Below are 19,931 nucleotides of genomic sequence, written 5' to 3' on the forward strand. Positions count from 1 at the left end.
TCCGATTAGTCGGATTTGGTATTGGCTACATCCAACCCAAATCCGAACCGTTTACATTCCTATGTGTGCTATATATTTTTGTGGACAAAATCCATATGCTAGGGAACATTTCTCATAGAATTTATATTGGAGTTATTTGACATTGTTCATTTCCAAACATAAACAACATTGAACTGATTATAGTTTTTGATATTAAGATGTTGACCTGTATTAAGATCCAAATTTGTAATGACATGTTGCATATGTAATGAAGTATGTGCACCAGTAGATGCCACTAAGGGCTACACTTACAAATGTGTGCACAAATACAAGAATCCACTTATGGGCAAAAAACAAGGTCATCAAAGATAGCACAAGCACAAACCACTAAAGGGCTACAATACATAAAAAAATAAAATAATTTTAGTGTCTCAAAATGCTTAAGAGAAACATAGGTTTTGTGGGTGAAACCCCACATATACATACAAAATAATAGAGGAGAGATGGAGCTCAACTAGCTGTTGGGCTAGCTCTAATGGTTATAAAACATGACCAGAGTACTCCTAATAGGCACTACCTATTACACGAGAAAAAAAAATGAAATACACAATAAAAGGGCAAAAAATAAATACATAGAATAGAACCTAATATGCATATATCAACACACACACACACACACACATACACACACATATATATATATATATATATATATATATATATATATATTTGAATGCTCCCACTCAAACTTACGGTGATATCATCGAAAGTTTGTCAAGTAGGAAATGAAACCGAGGGACGGAAGCACCTTGATGAAGAAGTCGGCCAATTGATATTCTGAGGTGATATAAGTTAAAGTGATGGTCTTCTTCAAAAATTCTTCACGTATATAATAATAATCCATTTGATATGTTTAGTTCTATCATGAAATGTATGATTGCGAGCTATATAAATTGCACTCTTGTTGTCACAACATAATTTTGAGATATCTGTAGGTGAACCCTCGTATCTTCAAACAATATTTTCAGCAACACATGTTGTAGTAGCCATAACACGATATTCAACTTTAGTTGACGACAAATATACTTTCTATTGCTTTTTGCACTTCCAACTTCCAAGACACTAGAGAATCACCTAAATAGATACAGAAACCAGTAGTTCAGTGTCCGTCATTAAGATCTCCTCCCCAATCTGAATCAGAATAAACAATTAGCTCTAGTGGGGAGGAGGAAGATAACATAAGACCCTTAAAAGCAAAATTTTGTAAATATCTATCTAATAATTCTCATCACCACTCATATGTATTGTGGTAGGTGAGTGTTGGAACTAACTTGCTGTATGAACTACATGAGCTATATCAAGTCGATTGATAGTTAAATATCTGAGCACTCTAATAATTTGATGGTACAGTGTGACATCCTCCAAAGGTGATCCATCATCTATCTTCATTTTGGCATTGGATAATTTTCGGAGTGTCCACCCTCTTCTCATAAGTAATCCCCATCCTGTTAATAATCTCAGTAGCAAACTTGGTTTGGGTTAGCAGATATCCACGAGGAGAATAAGCTAAAAAAAACAAGAAATCCTAGATCAGTCATTTCAAAGTTTTCTTTAAGAACACTTTTGATATGTATAACCTCCTATTTGTCTCCTCTAGTAATGATCATGTTATCAACATAAAGAAGCATAACAACGATACCTGTATCAGATTTCTTAACAAACATAGTTGTGTCAATATAACAATATGTATAACCAAGTTTAATCATTATAAGATTGAACATGTCATACTAGGTTTTAGGTGCTTGTTTCAAACTATGCAAAGCTTTTTTTAAATGAAATATCTTTTCAAATGGAACCTCAAATCTAGGAGATGGATCCATATAAACTTTCTCTTTTAGTTCATCGTTTAAAAATGCATTTTTACATCTATTTGATAAATGACCCATCCCTTAACAACAACCACAACAATAAGGGTTTTAACAGAGGTCATCCTAGCTACAGGTGCAAATGTTTCATCATAATCTATACCATGCTCTTGGGAATAACCTTTAGTCATTAATCTAGCTTTGTATCTTTCTAAGGTTCCATCACTTTTGGTCTTAACTTTATAAACCCATCTACAACCTATGGTCTTTTCCCCTTTAGATAGATCCTTTATCTCCCAAGTTTTATATTTCTCAAGAGCCTCTAATTCATCATTCATTGCACTTATCCATTCTGGGTAATTTTTGGCTTGGTTGTATGTGGTAGGTTCAAAATAAAAAAGAATTTTAGTTAGACATCCTCTATATTAAGGAAAAAATGATTCATATGACACGAATATATCAGGTGGTCTAGAGACTCCATCAGATCTTCTAAGGGTACTTTGTTCTTGTGCTTCTAGATTGAAATATTTTTCTATGGCACTAGGTTGTCTATCATTTCCTCGCCTACTATATTGAATAATCATAGGTTCAAAAATCATAGGTTCAATTCTAACCATGTCATTACTTTCACCGTCCTGGATATTGAGTTGCGGTTATTCATTAATAATATCATCAATCACACATTCATCATTACTCTTAGGTAGAAATTCTAACAAAAATGAATAATCATTAGCTTTTTTAGGCATATTTTGATTAAAAAAACTTTCTTTTTCTATAAATGAGACATTTTCTTGAAACATAAAGTTTATCATTTTTGAAATCATAGCATCTATATCCTTTTTAGTTTTCACCCTATCCAAGAAAAACATATGGTAGAGCTCTAGGCGAAAGTTTATCATTTTTGTTTGTAAGAACAAAGCCTTTACATCAAAAAATCCTTAATCTTGAGTAATCGGGGAAAATTTTGTAGAGTTTTTCAAAAAGAGAAATATTTTGAAGTTTGGTAGAAGGGATTCTCTTTATGAGATATACGACGGTGAGAGTAGCCTCGGCCCAAAATGTTTTTGGAACATGTTTTGAAATAAGAAGAGTTCTAGTGATTTTTTATTAAGGGTGTCAACGGGTTTGGTTTACTCGGACCTGACCCAAACCAAACCCTATAAGATCTGGGTATGGTGATAAAAAGGAAGACCAGATTAAGACTCGGGTTCAGACTCAAAGGTCCGATTAATACATGGACCAGGGTATAGTTTGTGAAATTTTATACCAGACCTAGATCCGACCCGAGTTCTGATTAAGACCCACAACTTTTCAATGTAAAAATGATAAAAAATATGGTTTTACCAGGTCTGGTTCATGTAGTTCCTATCGGATCCATGTATGGTTTTTCTTATAGTGGATCTAATTAGACTCAAGTCCAAGAGTTTGATTTTTTTTTAAATTCTCAATTCCTTTTACGTAAAGAGAAAACTATCGGCAATAAAAACATGGGTTATACTTAAATTAGTGTCACAATTGATAGCAAATAATCATTTGAGGTCATGTGAAATGAGGCTCTGGAATCTAAGAGCCAAAAAACCTTACCGGGAGGTGAGGAAGTAGAAACCGCGACACCCGTAATGAAAGATGATGAGTTTTTGAGAAGCGGTTGTAAAACTTCCATCAATTGGGACAATGTCATGGTTTTAATGGATTTGAAATCTTCATTAGTTGGAAAGCTTTTACTGACGTCATCTTCTTCTCATCCCTTCCTTTGAACTTTGGGCAATAGGGCTTGGTGTGCTCCGGTTCTCTACAACTATGGCAAATGATCTTCTTTCTCCCATCATTATTATGTGGTCTTACAAAATGAGGCTTGGTGAAGTGAGGAGGCTTGTACATATTTGTGTTGGCTTCGAGTCTAAAAACGACCAACACATTATCTTTGGTCTCCTTGGATTCATACACGATTTTCAACCTTATCTCTTCCATGCATACTTCACCCAAAACTTAATGTAAAGGTAGAATTTTCTTGCAATGGATGATAGTGACCCACAGTTGCTCATACTTGATGCAACTCTTTGATAAAATATTTTTAAAAGGTAATTTTCAATAAAAGTATCCGTGTAAACCGTGCATCAAATTATACAAACCGGCTCACACTAGTGGTGAAGTCTGGGTCGAACTCAGAGAACGGGTTTAATCACTTTTGTACCCCACACAAGACGAATTTTGTTGCCTTTCCATAAAAATAAAAAGAATAATTAACTAATTACAAAAGTTACCCTTTGCAAAGGGCTTAAAGAAAAAAAAGGCCTTATTACAACCCAATTAATTAAAATGGCCCTTTGGCCCTAAAAAATAAAAATAAAGAAAAGTAAAAATTTGCAGAGCTTCTTTTTGAAGCGCTCTAGCCTTCTTCTCGTAATGTGTGTCCGGCCCTTTCGCTATCACGCTTTTATTTATCAATGAGGGTCCTACTGCAAAACAAAGAAAAGAACACAAAACAAAGAACACAAGGGACAAATTTCCTACACCAACATGGTTAGTTACGAAAGATCTCAATCAAACTCACTGAATAACAAGCAACAAACTAATTACAGAACATGAATTTGACCTAATGACATAAGCAAATTCTAATTCACAAAAAAGCAGAATGGGATAAATTTGTCTAACTAACTATGCCTTCTTGAATTACTTAAACAATAAAAAGGAAACATGAAAGCAACTACTATTGATTACCTAATCTGACTAACTATGACTACGAGCTGAAACTAACTTAACAAATTCATATGCAACCTCCTATCAAGAAACTGATCAAAATCTTAAATGGTTACCGAAATGCACAACGAGGTGAACCTCACTCTACACTGCAATACTCACATAAGTCTGGGATACAACAGCTTCACTGTTGATCACGCTGCATTGCGTGATTGGCAGTGACGGCGCTAGACACACAGAATATGTATGCGTGACCTGATCAAAATAATAAAAATCTAACTCTTATGTAATGAGATATTGCACTAACTCAAGAAAAGTAAAATATGGAAAAAAGAATACACGTGTTGACACACACAAAAACGAGGCCTGGATCTTCAGATTCACGCTAATACTATTGAATTCCAAAAGGCAAAAACCATTGACATACGCAGCCTGCGATCTGCAGCATGTATATTAAATTCTGCAGGCCTTGTCACACGCAACTGGCCTTGTCACACACACCGTTGTTTGGTCACGCAGCGACGCGTGAGTTTTAATTAGGGGTGGAAATCGGGTCTGGTTGGCGGGTTGGTGGGTCGGGTTAACGGGTTGGCGGGCCAGAATACCTCAACACGAACACGACCAAATGGGTAACCCGACACAACACGGTTAACCCGTTTAATAAATGGGTCGGGTCGACACGACACGATTACACGACATGACAACCTGTTTATTAAACGGGTCGACCCGATAACTTGAAGCATAAAAACCCGAGCTTATCTTTATTTTCCCCTTCTCAGTTCTCACTGGTCCAAAAACTCTTCTTTTCCTTCGTACCAAAATATGGGTCCTTCTATAATCACCAAAAGAGCTCATCATAGTGAGGAAAACAAAGAAGAAAACCTCATCACAGTGAGGAAAACAGAGAAGAAAACGAGAATAAGTACCTATTACTTATTCCAACCCCTTCTTCAAGATAAAAAAATGAGGTGCCTTCAGCGGGAGAGACGAAACGTTGGGCTTGCTTTGCTTGGGTGCCAAACCAAGAGGAGGAACAAGAGGGAGGAGAGAAGAGGGTGGTGGTGTGCGCCTGTGCGGTGATGGCAACGAGGTGGAGAGGAGAGGTCTCGGGCTCTCGTCTGCGGCTGGGTAGGAAGGAGTTAGGTGGGTGACTAAAGTGTAAAGTTAGGAGTTAGGGTGTTATATATATATATATATAAACGGGTTGCGGGTTCGTGTAAACAGGTTGACCCGCCCGCCTAACCCATTTATCAAACGGGTCAAACGGGTTGGCGGGTAGGCATACCCCTAACACAAACACGACCCTTTTAATAAACGGGTTAGGCGGGTCAACTCGTTTATGACACGAACCCGTTTAAGCCAAACCCTAACCCGGCTAAGAAGCGGGTTGGCGGGTCGGGTCAGATTTTGCCACCCCTAGTTTTAATAGATGCGCACGCTCCAGCAATAAAGATTTTACATTCAACGCAATTCGGGGCTGACGCACAGGCTCAAAACGAGATGCATATCTACCTATTGATTCTGGACTGACCAGATCAGTCCAAAACAAAAAAAATATAGCAGATCAGAACCACGGATTCTCAGATCAAATCTGAAGAATTGTGCCTGAGCACGCTGCTTCAGATTTGATCTGTCAGCTCTAACGACAAAAGCACAAGTGAACAGATCAGCATGCGCACTGGTTCAGTTGCTTTCTTTGGGATCAATACAGCAAGTCCTCTAAATCCACTTCGACTAAAGTTATCCTACAAGTATACGTCTATTCTAATCTAAATGCATAAAATAAACGAAAATCAAACTACCCTACATGCACTAATTAAAAGATGGAACGTTATGCATGCTGGACTCAAAACGAACATATTTAAAATGCCAAAAAGTAACGAGATGGAGGAGGAGAGGTTTGCCTCAATGGCTCGCCTTCGACGGACGAGTTGAGAAGAAGAGCGGTCTTCCGTAGCGATCACACGTGTGCCACCCTCTCTGATGATGGGGATACGAGAAACCGGCGACGATGAGGGCAAGAATAAAAGAAGAAAAAAAGGAGAATAAAAGGGGAGGAAACCGGTTGGAGAAGAAAGAGAGGAGAGAGAGGAAAGAGAAGAGGTAGAGGAGAGAGAGAGAGGGGGGAGGCGTGGATCTCAAGAGGGAAAAACGCCCCCTCTCTCTCAATGCTGTAATTTATAACCCATTATTAGGGTTAAACCTGTTTTTAGAAGAAATTTCTAAAAGTGTCCATAGATTTTTCAAAAATTTCAAAAGACTCCTTTTTCAAAAAGTATTTTCTAAGAACTTATTTAATTTTGCTAAAAGACTCAAAGAGGACTCTAATTTGCTCAATTTATAATTCAATTGAAATCACTAAAGCTTCTAGCAAACAAGCATTTTTAAGCATTTTTCGCACATAATCATGCATGTAAACATATAAAAACTATGCATAAAATTATGCATGATCAATACTCGGTCCTAAGATCCTCCATGAATTAAAAAAATTGTTCTTCAAGGATTTGATTTTTTCTTTGAAAAATGTCATTAAAAGTCTCCCAAATAGGCTCCAACTTGGACATTTGATCCCAAAGTCTTTGAAGAGTACCATAGTACTTTCTAATGGATTTATCTCCTTGCTTATAATTGTGGATGTGGTCTCGTAAATCTCATTTATGTGTGACATCCTTTTGAGTGTAAGTTGGTTTGATAAAGACTCGTGCTTATTTGGCTCTATCAAATTTGAAGATGTTGGCACATGGTTCTTCATTTATACTTCCCATGAAGAGAGAGAGAACTTTGGCATGACCAACCTCCCATTTTTTATGAGCTTACTTATATTCCAATAGGGCATTTTCTCTTTCACTTCCTTTAAGAGTCTCTTCCTTTGATGTACCATTTTCTCTCACCACAAATTTTGTGAGAATAGGTTGAGGTTCTAGTGTGGAGCCATCAACATATTGCCACTGCCAACTAGGATTATTTTCACCATTGTGGCCCATATGTTGTAGTTGCTTCTATCAAACTTAATGGGAACAACCGTAACAACTTCTTTGCCGGCCATGTAGAAAGTAAGAAGAGAGGAAAGAGGTGAAGGAGAAGAGTAAGATAATGAGGTGGATGACGAATGGGTGAGCTTCGCGAAGCAAAAATCTCACAAACCACCAACACACGATCCACGATCACACAAACCTATAACCTCAAGAGCTCAAGGCTCTGATACCGTGTAATGAAATAAGTGTGTGCACAAATAGATGCCACTAAGGGATACACAATTACAAATGTACGCACAAATACAAGAAGCTACATATGGGCAAAAAACAAGGTCACCAAAGATAGCACAAGCACAAGCCACTAAAGGGTGACAAAACATAAAAAATAAATAATTTTATTATCTCAAAATGCTTAAGAGAAGCATAGGTTATGTGGGTGAAACCCCATATATATACACAAAAGAATAGAGGAGAGAGGGAGCTCAACTAGCTGTTGGTCTAGTCCAACGGCTACAAAACATGACCAAAGTGCTCCTAATAGGCACTACCTATTACATGAGAAAAATAAACTAAATACAACAACAACAATTACGCCTTCATCCCAAAACAATTGGGGTCGGCGATATGAACCAAAAAAGGAAATCATTTCGGGTCTTCCACATGAATCCTTCTCCTCCAATCATTTCTATCCAATGCCATGTCCTCGGTGAGGTTCAAAGCATTCATATCCTTTCCTATCATCTTCATCCAAGTCTTCTTAGGCCTACCCCGACCTCTTTTAACTAATATATTTTCCCATTTCTCCATCCTTCTAACTGGAGCATCATTAGGCCTTCGCCGAATATGTCCAAACCACCGTAAACGATTCTCTCTCATCTTATTTTCAATGGGTGCAATGCCTACCTTCTTACGTATCTCCTTGTTCCGAATCTTATCTTTTATTGTATTTTCACACATCCATCTAAGCATACGCATCTCAGCTACACTCATTTTTTAAATATGATGTCTCTTGGCAGCCCAACATTCCGTACCATATAGTAAAGCGGGCCTAATAGTCATCCTATAAAACTTTCCCTTCAACCGCAATGGCATTCTACGATCGCACAATACTCCAATTTCACTTTTCCATTTCATCCACCCAACCTTTATCCTATGATTTACATCTCCATCAATTTCTCCATACTTTTGAATGATAGATCCCAAATATTTGAAACAATCATCCACCGGTATTTCTTGCTCACCAAGCTTCACTACACTCCCATCACTACTTCGTTGCTTACTAAACCGACATTCCATATATTATGTCTTACTCTTACTCAACTTAAAACCTCTTGCTTCCAATGTCTGTCTCCATAATTCTAACTTAGCATTAACCCCAACTCTAGACTCATCAATCAAAACAATATCATCAGCAAACAACATACACCACGACACATTTTCTTGAATTGAAGCTCATCCATCACTATAGCAAATAGGAAAGGGCTTAAAGCAGATCCTTGATGTAACCCAACCGTTATAGGAAAATTGGTTGTCACCCCTCCACAAGTGCGGACATTGGTTACTACTCGAAAAATAAACTAAATGAAAATAAAAAATAAAAATACAAAAATAAAATACACAATAAAAGAGCAGAAAATATATGCATAGAATAGAACCTAATATACATCTATCAACACACACACACACACACACACACACACACATATATATATATATATATATATGAGAACTGAACATATTAGGCTCCATTTTCTCGTTCTGCCTCATAGTTTGAAGTGTTTTATGATAGATCTGAACCGTTATATGTGTTTATCATGCTTGATTTAATGGGAATCGACTCTTGGATCATATTTTTTTGACAAAAAAGTGTATTTTTATGAGCCGGTAAAAATTGATGCCTTCATAGCCATTGATTTTGAATCACTGGAAAAACTTGTATACAGGTCAGATTCCAGTGATCCAAAAGCCGGTTCCCACTAAACAAAACCTGTAGATTACATCTATGGTGTTAGATATGAGAAAAAATACCAATAAACTACGATTTTAAAGGGGCAGAACCAGCGCATTACTCCCTCTCTCTCTCTCTATATATATTAATATATATTTACAAATAACTACACATTTTAACAACATATAGGAACTGAAGTTGGGTGAAAGTACCTGCTCTTTTTAGTACTATGATTTAGACATGCCAAAAATAAATCCTAAATTAAGCAACCTTATTGTTGTTCTTATGCAATTTGCCAAGTGCCTTTTTTCTTTTAATATCAAGTACTGTCATTTTGTTAATGCAATTTTTTATTACTTCTCATACTCTTTGTGGATTTTTAAACAGGATGGGCATCCACCTCTTGGATGGTTAGACACCTTAGCGTATCTTGTTTTACCCTTGCTACTTATTGCATCACAATACATATCTGTTCAATTAATGCAGCCACAGCAGGTGAGTGCATGCTCTTTCGTTGGATAACTCAGAATTTCCAATCAGCTAGTTCTTGGCAGATAAAACTTTCCATGTTCTGTCATTGTTCAAAAATTCTAGTTGATTTAGATATATTTTAATGTTAAGATAATTAGAGATGCTTATATGTGTATTTTTCCAAACTCATTGTCCAGATAAATTGTGGAACTCATCCATGGCTTTGCAAAGGCATATCGGTTATGGCATTCTTTAGAAACAAGGAGTGATTTCTAAATTCTGTTTTTTCAGAATTCAATCTATTTGTTGCATATTTGTATGGACTTTGGGCCTTTGTGCCTTTACACATAAATTATCATCTTTTGCTGCCATGAGTCTCATAAGCAGTGTCTGTTTGTTTGTGTTGGCATCATTTGTACTTATAACATATGATAAAGGTACAGGTGTGAAGGTCACTCATATCTTAGTCACTTTCTGATCTTATTTTGTTATGATAGAGAGGATGACCAATCAATGCACTGTTGCTGAATCATCATATAGGAATGTATATCTCACTGCAGATGACTTTCTTCCTTGTGAAACCTCAGCTGCCTTGATTCTTTATCTGTACGTTTCTCATGGTGTGGCTAGCTGTTGACACAACTACAAGATTAAAAAAGCGCTACAATGCATAAAATTTGTTGCAGGATTTCAATAAGAGGATATCTATCCGTCCACCACATTGAGTAATGTAACTCAGTTGTACTTATCATTGAAAACCAATAACGTAGATCTTACATGCATACAAAAGGCATATCACACATGACGTGCTGATAAATCAATGGTGAGAAGGTGTTTGAGCACTATACAAATTAGCTGTTAGCTGATCTGAAATAGATTTGGCTCGATGAAGAAACTCAAGAACACTAGGTGTAACTTTCTTCAATTTTCCGACTGTGCCTTGAAATGGTAAAGCTTCGGGGTGAGAACTTGCTCGAGTCAATGATGGAGAATATCCCATAATTCAGGAGCTAAAATCTCAAAAGGTAGTGAAAGAATAATGAAATAAAGGAGAATCAAGAATTGTTCCTTTTTTTTCCACCTTTTTTTTGGGATTATTTAAACAATAGTTGATGTCTGCAGCTGAGACTCATAAGCATCAAAGAATGATGTTAGTTGCTGACTTTGGCTGTTAACATCAACTGCCAGAAAGATGATTTCAGCAGCTCAATGGGCAGGATGTAGGCAAGGATCAGATCTGGCAATCATTAAAATATATGTATTGATAAATTTTTCCCTTTTTCTTTTGAAAAGATGAGTTCAGAAAATTGGAATCTTTTGGAGAGGAAGAAAGAGAGAAAAGAGGAATATTCTATACAAAAAAGTAAGGAGATTAATTAGCAAAAATCAGAAGAGATTAATGGCAGAAAAGAAAAATTAAGAAGTCTATAAGAAAATCTGGGTCTATGTCACCAGACACTTTAGTTAGCATGTGTATCCCGTATTGACACAACACGACACTCGGACATGCCAAGACACATCATAGACACAGTCAAACCAGTATTGGACACAATCATCATTGTGTGATAAACTTTATCTATTTCCTTTTATGAGCTTACTTATTTTGTAATCGCTTGCATTTTTTTTTCTTTTAAAATTTGTCATCAATTATAATTTCAATTTCAACCTCATTTTATTATTTTATGTTTTATTTACAGTGATTTAGAATTGTTGTTCAAGAGTTTGCACTTGTGATGATATTCATGTTTTATTGCTTTAGGTTAAAAATTTTACACGCACACACACACACATGTGTGTGTGTGTGTGTGTCTATATATATATATATATATATATATATATATATATATATATATATATATATATATATATATATATATATACACATTTGTATGGGTGTGTACGATCGTGTCCTTACGTACTAATTTTTGAGAACTGTCATGTCATACCAAGTGTATCCACATCTTGTCCTTGCCTTGGGATCCATGCCCTAGGCATGAGAAAACAGGGGGGGAGGAGAAAAGTTGCAGCCAAGAAAATGTCTCAGCAAGAGTGATTAGTCTCTCTCTCTCTCTCTCTCTTGCTATACACACACACACACACACGTGTATTACAGTGCCAAAAATGCCCTTGTATAATCCTAATCTAGATGCATATTACATCTAACTTAAATGGCCAAAATACCATTAAACACATTTGTAAATACATAAAATACAAATACAAATATAAACTGGTCCTATCCTTAACATCTTCCACATATAATACATATTTGTATACATATATGATATTTTATATGTGCTATATTTTTCATTTTACTTTTATTCTCAGTGAATCTCTCTCTATCTCTCATAATATAGAAGAAACATTAGGGATCATGGCTGTTGAGTTGCTTTCTTCTCTCTTGAAGCCAGATTTGCACTTTTTGGGTATAAAACAAAAAAAAAATCTTCTTTAGCTGTTTTCGGGTCACACAGTAAAATTAGCCTATGTGGTTTTCAAACATTTGATCTTCATTTTAAAAATACAGTTAAGGCTTTTCCTTGGAATGTCCTTGATTGGTGGCACTTCCCCCTATGGAAGGTTCTCTATGAACCCTAATATTTAATCAATTAAAACAGTTATTTTGAAACTTTCTAAATGAATAAGATCTTTGAACAAATTCAAAAAGTACATTGGAAAATTAAAAGTAGTTCTACTAATTATCTCAAACTTATATGTATTTCTATGCTCATTAAACTCACATTACATTGGGTCCAACTTTATACATGCAAGAACATGGACTCATACTCCTAAACTCTTTTCTTGCATTTTCTTACTAAGACTTGGAATTCCATTTTAATTTTTAAGTATAGACCTGATGCAGAGCAGGACCCGAGGGGATCCATACCGCGTGGCCCGGAAGCCCGATCCACCACAGAAGATGGACGATCGGACCTATGGGTCCGATCCGATCACAGGTACGGTGCCACGACGTAGGGACGTGCCCCTGCGTACCTACTCTAGGCGAGGAACAATCCAGACGTCACGAATCTAACAACAACGTGAAGACGACCCGGATCACGACTCGGGTCCAAGACTGGACCCGCGACCCGGGTCCACCAGCAGACTTTAAAAACCCTCTCCTAGGGTTGCATGAGACAGAGAACATTGAGTTTTGTAGTAGCTTTTCTCCTTTTTTTCTATTGCCTGTTTCCCCTTTTCTTTACGTTTATTCATTTTATTGTTCAGTTCATTGTTCATTGAAGTTAATATTGAAATAAAAACAAAACAAGCCTCACCGATTATCGGTGGGCATTCTTCTCAAGTTCTGCACATCGCACGACCGTGAGGGTCGTGCCTTCGTCAACCGTTGTCAACAAACGTGAAAGGTCACCCCCCGCGCTGCATCAAAGTGGTATCAAAGCCCAGCGTTTCCTCCATCAGTGACATGGTTCAAGGGGCGATGAGCGATCTGGCGAGTGGAAATGAGCGGGAGGAAGCCGACAACGAAGATGTAATGTTACAGATGATGTAGATGATGACAAAAATGCAAGAGAACATGTTGCACGTCAGCAGGGACGTGGCCAGCATGTCAAGACGCCTAGATGGGTTTGAGAATCGGCTTGCGGTCATCGAGTCGATCGGGGAGGCACGTGTGGTGGCTGTGCTAAATATGAGAGCAGGATCGGGTGACAGCGTCGACCGTAAAACAACTGTTGTCGCAGCCAACCCAGGCCGATTGGCTTCTGATGATCGCACCCCTGCCTCGAGCCTGATACCTCCCTTTCACCTCGATCTGATAACCGGTGGCACCCTCCAGGTGAACCCGACACTCCTGGCTGGCACCCCACTGCACTCGGGTGCACCCCAGCCCAGGCTACGAGTCCCCGTGGGACTGCCGCAGGCCGGGTCTGGTCTGCAGGACCCCAGCAGCATGTTGGGCCCTGCTGCAGGCCTCGGGGCAGCGATCCCACCCGGGAAGGAGCTTGTCCTTCCCCCGATCCCGTGCGTGGAGGCCCTATGGCAACAAACCAGCGGGCAGGAGCAGGGGGACCCGTGTGGATGGGTCTGGGTCCGGACCAAATTTTTTTTTCGCAGACCCAGGCCCGAGTCTCAGGGGGCATCCTTTGGGTCCCCGGGAGCGGGCCCAAGTTCCGAACCCCCTTACCCGACCTACCCCATTGGGTTTGGTTCGCGGTTCGCCCCGAATCAAGCCCAACCCATTATGTTTGAACCCCAAAATGGATCCAATGCCCACCCAAACTTGTATCGGACCGGGACGGAGCTCAAGTTTGATTTTGAGCCGGGTCAAAACCAGACTCATAATCATATGGATCGTGGATAGAGTTCAAACCAAGCCTTTTATCCCCACAACTCGACCCCCGATCCAACCTATCCAAATCTGGGTCCGACGAGTAGCTTAGGATTAGACCCGATCCATATCCAGTCGGGCAAATCATCCCAATATTATACCAACCAGACTCAATACCCGAACCCGAACCAACCCATTAACCCATCCCCGATCCAAAACCCAATACCACACCCGATCCAACACCACCATCATAACCCAAACTCGTATTATCCCATTCTTACCCACCTAGAGCCCGAGACCCGACAAGCCCGTCCACCTTTAGCAGGACCCCCTTTCATACCGGTGCCACAACGCCGGCCACAGGTGGCTTCCACCCACAGGCAGGCCAGACCGCGGCAGAATCAACAGGGATCGGCGCGACCTAAGCGCCGACCACACATCGTGGGAGTTTGTCAGCACCAACATCCAGGTGAGCAGTACCGCGCAGAGGGTGATGAAGCAGTGTGAGACGATGATGCTTTCTGGAACGAGTATCCCGCAGGAATGGTGGAGACTCGTCAACAAAGAGCACCAGAGCACCCCTCCACTTACGGGGTAAAGCTGGACCTTTCGGAATTCGCAGGACGATTTGACACGGAGCAGTTCTTCGACTGGTCCTATGTCGTATAGTTTTTCTTTGACTACCACACTGTTGCTGAGTACCGTCGTGTCTCTCTAGCATTCACTCGGTTGAGAGGCTTAGCGCAGACATGGTGGGTTGAGCTGCAAAAGTCGAAGGAGCGGCAAGGACTAGGGTGCATACAGACATGGGAGGAGATGCAGTCAAAGTTCGTGCCTTCAGACTGTTAAAATGTAAAACTGTACACATATGTATATATAATAATATTATATATATATATATAAATACATTTTTCATTTCTTTCTTTTCTGTAATTTTTTTCCTTTATTTTTATTTTTTGTCTTTATGTCATCTAGTTCAGTTTGAACTAGAATGACTGTTGCTAGTCAAGTCCTGTCCAGACTTGACTAGCAATAGAGTTGTTGGACTGACACATTCCAACAACTCTAAATAGAGCTGTTGGACTGTGTCCAACGGCTCTATTGAGTCCTCTTTCAGCTGTGTATATAAAGGGGTGCAGCCCCTCTTGTATTTAATTCCAATGCTTCTTAAGCAATTGGTTTTTCATATCAATAAAGAATACATTTTTATTTTTATTTTGTTTCCAGTTATACCCTTTTTAAGGGTTATGCTTTAGTGTCATTCTTGACACTTGCCCTTGTTAATCTAAGCTCGTGTTTCGAAGATCCCCATTTCATTTCATGGTATCAGAGCTGCGGAAGTACTAGATCTTGAGGAAAAGTTGCCTCGGTTTTCGTGCCCGTTTGCAAAAGTGTTCGCCACTTGAAGAGAAGTGTTTTATCACTTCATTAGAGAAGCTGCCTCGGTTTTCGTGCCCGTTTGCAAAAGTGTTCGCCACTTGAAGAGAAGTGTTTTATCACTTCATTAGAGAAGATTTCACATCTTGTTGTATTGTTTTTTTTCTTCTTTTTTCATTTTCCTTCTTATTTCTCTTCTATCCCTATTCTTTCTCTCCTTGTAATCGATGGATGACAATGATAAAGTCACCATCATGCCTATGAAACTAAGCGATACGAACTATGTAACATGGGCTTCAATCATGAAGCACCATATATGGGGAAAAGGCTTATGGGGGATTGTGGATGGTTCTGATTCGGAACCTAAGCTATCTCTTACTAAAAAGGAGGGAGATAAAGAGGTCCCTCTATCGGAAGAAGAGAAAATCAAGGCTATTGCCTCATACGAGAAGAAATGGAAAGAATGGAGAATATCTCATGCAAAGATAATGTCATGGCTTATCAATAGCGTTGACATTAAAAAATGCTCAAGTCTTGCCAAATTTGATCATGCCGATAAGGCATGGGAATACCTTAAGAATATGTATTTCCTTAAAGATATTACACACGTGTGCAACCTCCAAGAAAAAGTTCGAATGATGACACAAGGAGACAAAACTATTCGTGAATATTACAATGGGTTGTCCGAACTTTGGGAAGAACTTTCCCTTTTAGAACCAAAGTGGCATTGTGCCGAAGACATCGAGCTTCGTCAGAAACAACTTGATGCTGAACATTTTTACCAGTTTTATCACTGGATTAAGGCCGGAATTTGAAACCACTAAATCGGCCCTACTTCACCGGGGAAAAATTCCTTCTATTGTTGAAACTATTGAAGAGTTAACAATGAAAGAAAATCGTCTCCGGAAAGGTTCTTTAAAAATTAAAGATGATTCCGTTTTAGCCGTGTCTAGACTAGGGAATCATGTTTGATCATATAGGCCTCCTCACTTTAACCGACAAAATGGTGACTATGATAAGAAAAAAGTTATTTGTCATCACTGTCATGAACCAGGACACTACAGGCCACAATGTCCCAAACTTAAGGAGCTGAGAGAAAAAAGAGGTGCAATTGCTGGATCGGAGCCTAAAGATCAGGATGCACCAGTTTTCCTGACCCAACTAATGGAGATTCTTCAGCCTCTCATCAAAGGTGCCTCTTCCTCATCTGAAGCTTCAACCGGCGCAGCAGCCTCATCTTTTTCTGATCTAGGTAAAATTTCTTGGCTTCTTGACTCTGGTGCATCTTTTCATATGACCTCAAATAATCAAAGTCTATCCAAATGTGTTAAAAATAAAACAAGTGTGTCAAAGGTCTTTACTGCTGATGGGACTTCTCTTGAAATAGAAGGAATAGGAAATTTTGAAAAAATTTATAAAACAAAAAAAAAATTTATTCCAGAAATTAGGCATGTTCCCAAATTAAATTTAAATCTTTTATCTGTATTTCAAATTTCTGATTATGGGTGTAATATTTCTTTTTCTTCTCATGGTTGTTGGGTACAGGATCGCCAGTCAGGCAAGCTGATTGGGGAAGGCCATAGAGAAGGAGGACTCTATTACATGAATTTTTTGGAAATGCCGAAGAAAGCTTTTTGTTATAATATTCAAAAAATAGAGTTGGAACTGTGGCATAAGAGACTTGGTCACCCACATATAGCCAAAATCCAACATTTTCCAAATCTAGGGAAATTTTGTAACTCTGAATCATTTGATTGTAAAGATTGTATTCTCGGCAAAATGAAAATATTACCATTTCAGAACAGAACCTTTTTCTCTTCAAGACCACTTGAATTAATACACTCGGATGTTTGGGGTCCTGCACCAGTAATTTCTAAAGGAGGATTTGTTTACTATGTTATTTTTGTCGATGATTTCTCCCGACATACTTGGATGTACTTTCTCAAACATAAGTCTGAAGTATTTTCATACTTTCAAACTTTTCATAATATGGTTAAAAAAAAGTTTCAAAATGATATTACTATTTTTCGCACAGATTCAGGGGGAGAGTTTTTATCCACAGATTTTCAAAATTATTTTAAATTGCATGGCATCACACATCAAAGATCTTGTCCTTATACACCTCAACAAAAATGGACTGGCAGAACGAAAACATCGCCATATTATAGAAACCATTAGGACTTTATTAATAGCAAATCAAGTCCCGAAAGACTTTTGGCAGAAGCTGCCTTAACTGCCACCTATCTCATTAATAGGATGCCATCTTCTTCGTTACAAAATATCACTCCCATTGAAAAACTTATGAACATTTCTCCATACTACTCTAGACTAAGAATATTTGGGTGCAAATGTTTCATATTTACTGACAAAAATAATAAACTTTCCCCTCGTGCGATTCCCTGTGCCTTTTTAGGATATGCTGAAAACCAGAAAGGTTATAGATATTTTGACTTCAAAAATAATAAACTATATGTGTCTAGAAATGTTTCCTTTCTTAAAAAGGAGAGCTTCTTTGATTTTAGAAAATTAAAAGATGTCACTGAGTATTCCTTTTTGCTAGATCTAATATCAACATCTGATGAATATGCCCTTGATTGTAACTTTGATGATGATCAAAGAATTATTGATCTTAATGTTGAAAATGAAGAAGTTCATAGAGATACTAGTATTCAATATTCCAGGCGACAAGAGTCTAATCCTCCATGTGCACTTGAAAAATATTCTAACATTCCAACTAGACAATCATCCCGAATCTCGAGGCCTCCAGGAAAGTTTGTATCATACGAGTCTTTCTCACCCAGATATAGGGCAGTTATTGCATTAATTCACTCATATGAAGAACCATCCACATATTTTCAAGCAAAAAATGATATCAAATGGATAGAAGCCATGAAAGCTGAATTAGATGCACTTGAAAAGGCTTCTACATGGAATATTCAAGATCTTCCCTCAGGGAAGAAAACTATAGGATGTCGATGGGTTTATAAAATTAAAACTAAGAGTGATGGTACTCTTGAAAGATATAAAGCCCGTTTAGTAGCCAAAGGTTATGCCTAAGAATATGAGATTGATTATGAAGAAACCTTTGCTCCGGTGGCTCGTATGATTACTGTCCGAACCTTAATTGCCTTAGCTTTTATCAAAAAATGGTCTATTTTTCAAATGGATGTCAAAAATGCTTTTTTAAATGGAAAGCTAGTTGAAGAAGTATACATGGAACCCCCTCTTGGTCTAAGTATTCCTAAGGGTAAAGTCCTTCGCTTAGAAAAAGCTCTTTATGGACTTAAACAAGCACCAAAAGCTTGGTATGATAGGTTTAGTCGTGTTATGATTGATATTGGTTTTCAATTCTGTTTAACTGACACTGCTTTGTTTATTAAGAATTCTGATGCAGGGATCATTGTGCTTCTTCTCTATGTGGATGATATGATCATCACCGGAAGCGATAAACAGGGAGTTGAAACAATCAAAACACTTCTTAAATCTCATTTTGAAATGACTGATTTGGGCTTGTTGAGATACTTTTTAGGCATTGAAGTTGCTTATTCTCCTTGAGGATATTTATTTTCTCAGACTAAATTTGCTTTTGATATTGTTTTCAGGTCTGGTATTACTGATGATAAGAAAGTTGACACTCCAGAAGTTGTTAATGTTAAAATGAAGATTGATGATGGAGAACTTCTTGCAGACCCTACTCCTTATAGACAGCTTGTCGAGGCACTTTCCTATCTATCCATTACCAGACCAGATATAGCACATGTTGTTCATACAGCAAGTCAATTTCAACATGCTCATACTTCTGTTCATATGAGAGCAGTCATGCGTATTATCAGATACATCAAGTCCTCTCTTTTACGAGGACTTTTCTTATCTTCCTCCTCTTCTCTTGATTTAATTGCATATACTGATGCTGATTGGGGAGGTGATCCCAATAACAGACATTCAACCACTGGCTTTTGTGTCTTTTTAGGGGAATCATTGATCTCGTGGAGGTGTAAAAAGCAGCAGAAGGTATCTTTCTCATCCACCGAAGCTGAATACAGAGCCATGGCAACCACGACCATGGAAGTAGTTTGGCTCCGACGACTGCTTGCTGACATGGGAGCTGAAGCAACAAAGGCTTCACAAATGTGTTGTGACAACAAAAGTGCGATCTACATTGCCAGTAACAGAACATTCAACTAACGCACCAAACACATCGAAATGGATTGTCACTACGTCAGAGAGGAATATCTACATGGGACAATTGATCTGCCATATGTTACTTCAGAATATCAGTTAGCAGACTTCTTTACAAAGCCTCTCGCTGCTCCCTGATTTCACTTTCT

At 38.3% G+C, this 19,931-nt stretch overlaps 1 protein-coding gene across 3 annotated transcripts in view; it reads left to right on the plus strand.

Moving 5' to 3' along the window:
- The window catches only part of LOC149829635 (ALBINO3-like protein 1, chloroplastic), a 74,794-nt gene that overhangs the window by 17,133 nt on the left and 37,730 nt on the right, over positions 1–19,931 (plus strand). For all 3 annotated transcript variants that reach the window (XM_090016052.1, XM_090016051.1, XM_090016050.1), the window contains exon 7: positions 9,855–9,962. In XM_090016052.1, coding sequence (XP_089872178.1) covers positions 9,855–9,962 — 108 coding nt within the window. The remainder of the gene's footprint in view (positions 1–9,854; positions 9,963–19,931) is intronic.

This window comes from Nuphar pumila, chromosome 8, assembly GCF_984573655.1.
Source record: "Nuphar pumila chromosome 8, dmNupPumi1.hap1.1, whole genome shotgun sequence".
Taxonomy (NCBI): Eukaryota; Viridiplantae; Streptophyta; class Magnoliopsida; order Nymphaeales; family Nymphaeaceae; genus Nuphar; species Nuphar pumila.